Raw genomic sequence first — 1,905 nt, forward strand, 5'->3', positions numbered from 1 at the left:
GAAGAATCTTCCAGCTAAGAAGCAGCCGGTCTCAACCAAATTACTAACCGATGGGCTTCAAAATGAGAAACCTGATACAACTTCAACTAAGGTAATTCTGTTATTATTCTATAATCTTACTCTGTCTTGAAACCATATTATGCTTTTGCAGTTCTAAACAGCTGTGCAAACTAAAATCTTATTATAATTTTATTTCTCTTAGCATCCAACTACCACCCAGCCTCAATTAATTGAGGGAGAAGGAAACACAGTTGTATCAGAACCTAGTAGTAGCTTGGCTGAGGAATTAAGTCATCTTCCTACCCATGAGCCGGAGCAAGCACAACCTTCTTTTGAGGTGATTTGATTAATAAAATGGCCACAGTCATTCTGAGAGATACCTCTCCAGGCCATTCTTCAGAAGTTGAGGTATCTATTTTACTTGTAATCTTTGGAAATGTCATAAAACTTGAAATTCATTTTCATATCATTTTCATATATTTTATTTTAGGTTATGCGCTCTGTTTTAAGAAAGTCAGGTACTGGGAGATACTTATTAGCTCTCTCTAAATGCCCTTCTCCTCTCAGTGATAGTGACCAAAACAAATTAGCCCAACTCATAATAGACAATGAAACTGTCCAAAATGATAAGTAGGTTTTACTGAATTAAAAATACTTGAAGTTGATTCTTATAGATGAGTTGTTTAATGTGTTTCATGTATTTTCTGTTCAGGCATAAGATAACGGCCACCGACTTTGAGGAAATAGTAAAAATTATTCTCAATATTTTTCCTAAGGAGAGTGCTGTAAGTTTAAGCCTCAGTTTCAATGGGATGGATATCAACTCTAGTACATTTGGATAGAGAAACAAGAGCAGCATTACAAGCTAACTATCATTGCTAGTGATAATGGTCATCCTAAGCATTCTACTCGATCTATTGTTCATATTCAAGTCCAGGACTACAATGACAACCCTCCTGCCTTCTCAAACAATAATTACAAGGCATCTGGTATGTTTCTTCTACAACTCTACAATCTTATTTTTACATTTATTCTAGTATGTAAAGTAATAAAATTTCATCTTTTTTTTTTCCAGTTAACGAAGATGCGCTTCCTGGCACAGTAATTATTCAGCTAGCCACATCAGATGCAGATTCTGTGAAGATGCCTGTAGATTTGTAAATTGTGTCCGGTGATCCTGCCTCACAGTTATCAGTACGCTCCACTGGAGAAGTGTATGTCGTGCGCCCTTTGGACAGAGAAACTGTTCCTCATTACAATCTGCAAATAGTAGCAACAGATGGCAAGTTTGTGTCAACATCAAATGTTTCCATTGAAATTTTAGATGCCAATGGTAAGTTATTTCATTCCCTTTCCTTTCTATTAATGAAGTTGTATGAGTATGAATTAATTCTAAATGTTTAAAATGGTGGTTACCTTTGTGATAGATAATCCCCCATACTGTTTACGCCATCGTTATCGCTCTGTTGTGGCTGAGGATGTAGATACTGGGACATTTTTGTTGAGTGTTAGAGCATCAGATGTTGATGAAGGATCTCATGAAAATTTCCGTTTCTACTTGACTGGTACAGGAGCTGAACACTTTTCCCTTGACAAAGCTGGAGGTATGTGAAGAAATAAGTATATCATTATAAGTTTTCGCATTGCATACAAATGTTTTTGGCTTATCATAGCTAAAACTTTTTTTTTTTTTACCATCAGGTCACCTTAGAACTGCGCATATTCTTGATCGGGAGACTCAAAGCAAATACTTGTTGACTGCACATGTTCAAGACAGAGATGGGACAACACAAGGATGGGAATGCAGTTCTCAAGTTGAAATCCTTATAGCCGATGTTAATGACAATGCTCCTCAATTCACTCTGGTCTCTTATACAGCTTCACTATCAGAAGATGCTCAAGTTG

At 36.5% G+C, this 1,905-nt stretch overlaps 1 protein-coding gene across 1 annotated transcript; it reads left to right on the top strand.

The window, feature by feature from the left end:
* On the top strand, positions 1 to 1,225 carry LOC127751472 (uncharacterized). Its single transcript, XM_052275109.1, has 5 exons — positions 1 to 91; positions 203 to 408; positions 491 to 630; positions 713 to 989; positions 1,076 to 1,225. The coding sequence occupies exons 2-4, from the start codon at positions 355 to 357 to the stop codon at positions 840 to 842; spliced, it is 324 nt and encodes a 107-aa protein (XP_052131069.1). The 5' UTR covers positions 1 to 91; positions 203 to 354; the 3' UTR covers positions 843 to 989; positions 1,076 to 1,225.
* The last annotated feature ends 680 nt before the right edge of the window (positions 1,226 to 1,905 follow it).

The sequence above is a fragment of the Frankliniella occidentalis genome, unplaced genomic scaffold, assembly GCF_000697945.3.
Source record: "Frankliniella occidentalis isolate FOCC.00 unplaced genomic scaffold, Focc_3.1 Scaffold508, whole genome shotgun sequence".
Taxonomy (NCBI): domain Eukaryota; kingdom Metazoa; phylum Arthropoda; class Insecta; order Thysanoptera; family Thripidae; genus Frankliniella; species Frankliniella occidentalis.

What these genes read in the sequence shown, in the direction of transcription:
- LOC127751472 (XM_052275109.1), top strand. Translation starts at nt 355, where the DNA reads ATGGCCACAGTCATTCTGAGAGATACCTCTCCAGGCCATTCTTCAGAA. An exon ending in GCCATTCTTCAGAAGTTGAG is followed by an intron (nt 409 to 490) that starts GTATCTATTTTA and finishes ATTTTATTTTAG; the next exon opens with GTTATGCGCTCTGTTTTAAG. An exon ending in GAAACTGTCCAAAATGATAA is followed by an intron (nt 631 to 712) that starts GTAGGTTTTACT and finishes TTTTCTGTTCAG; the next exon opens with GCATAAGATAACGGCCACCG.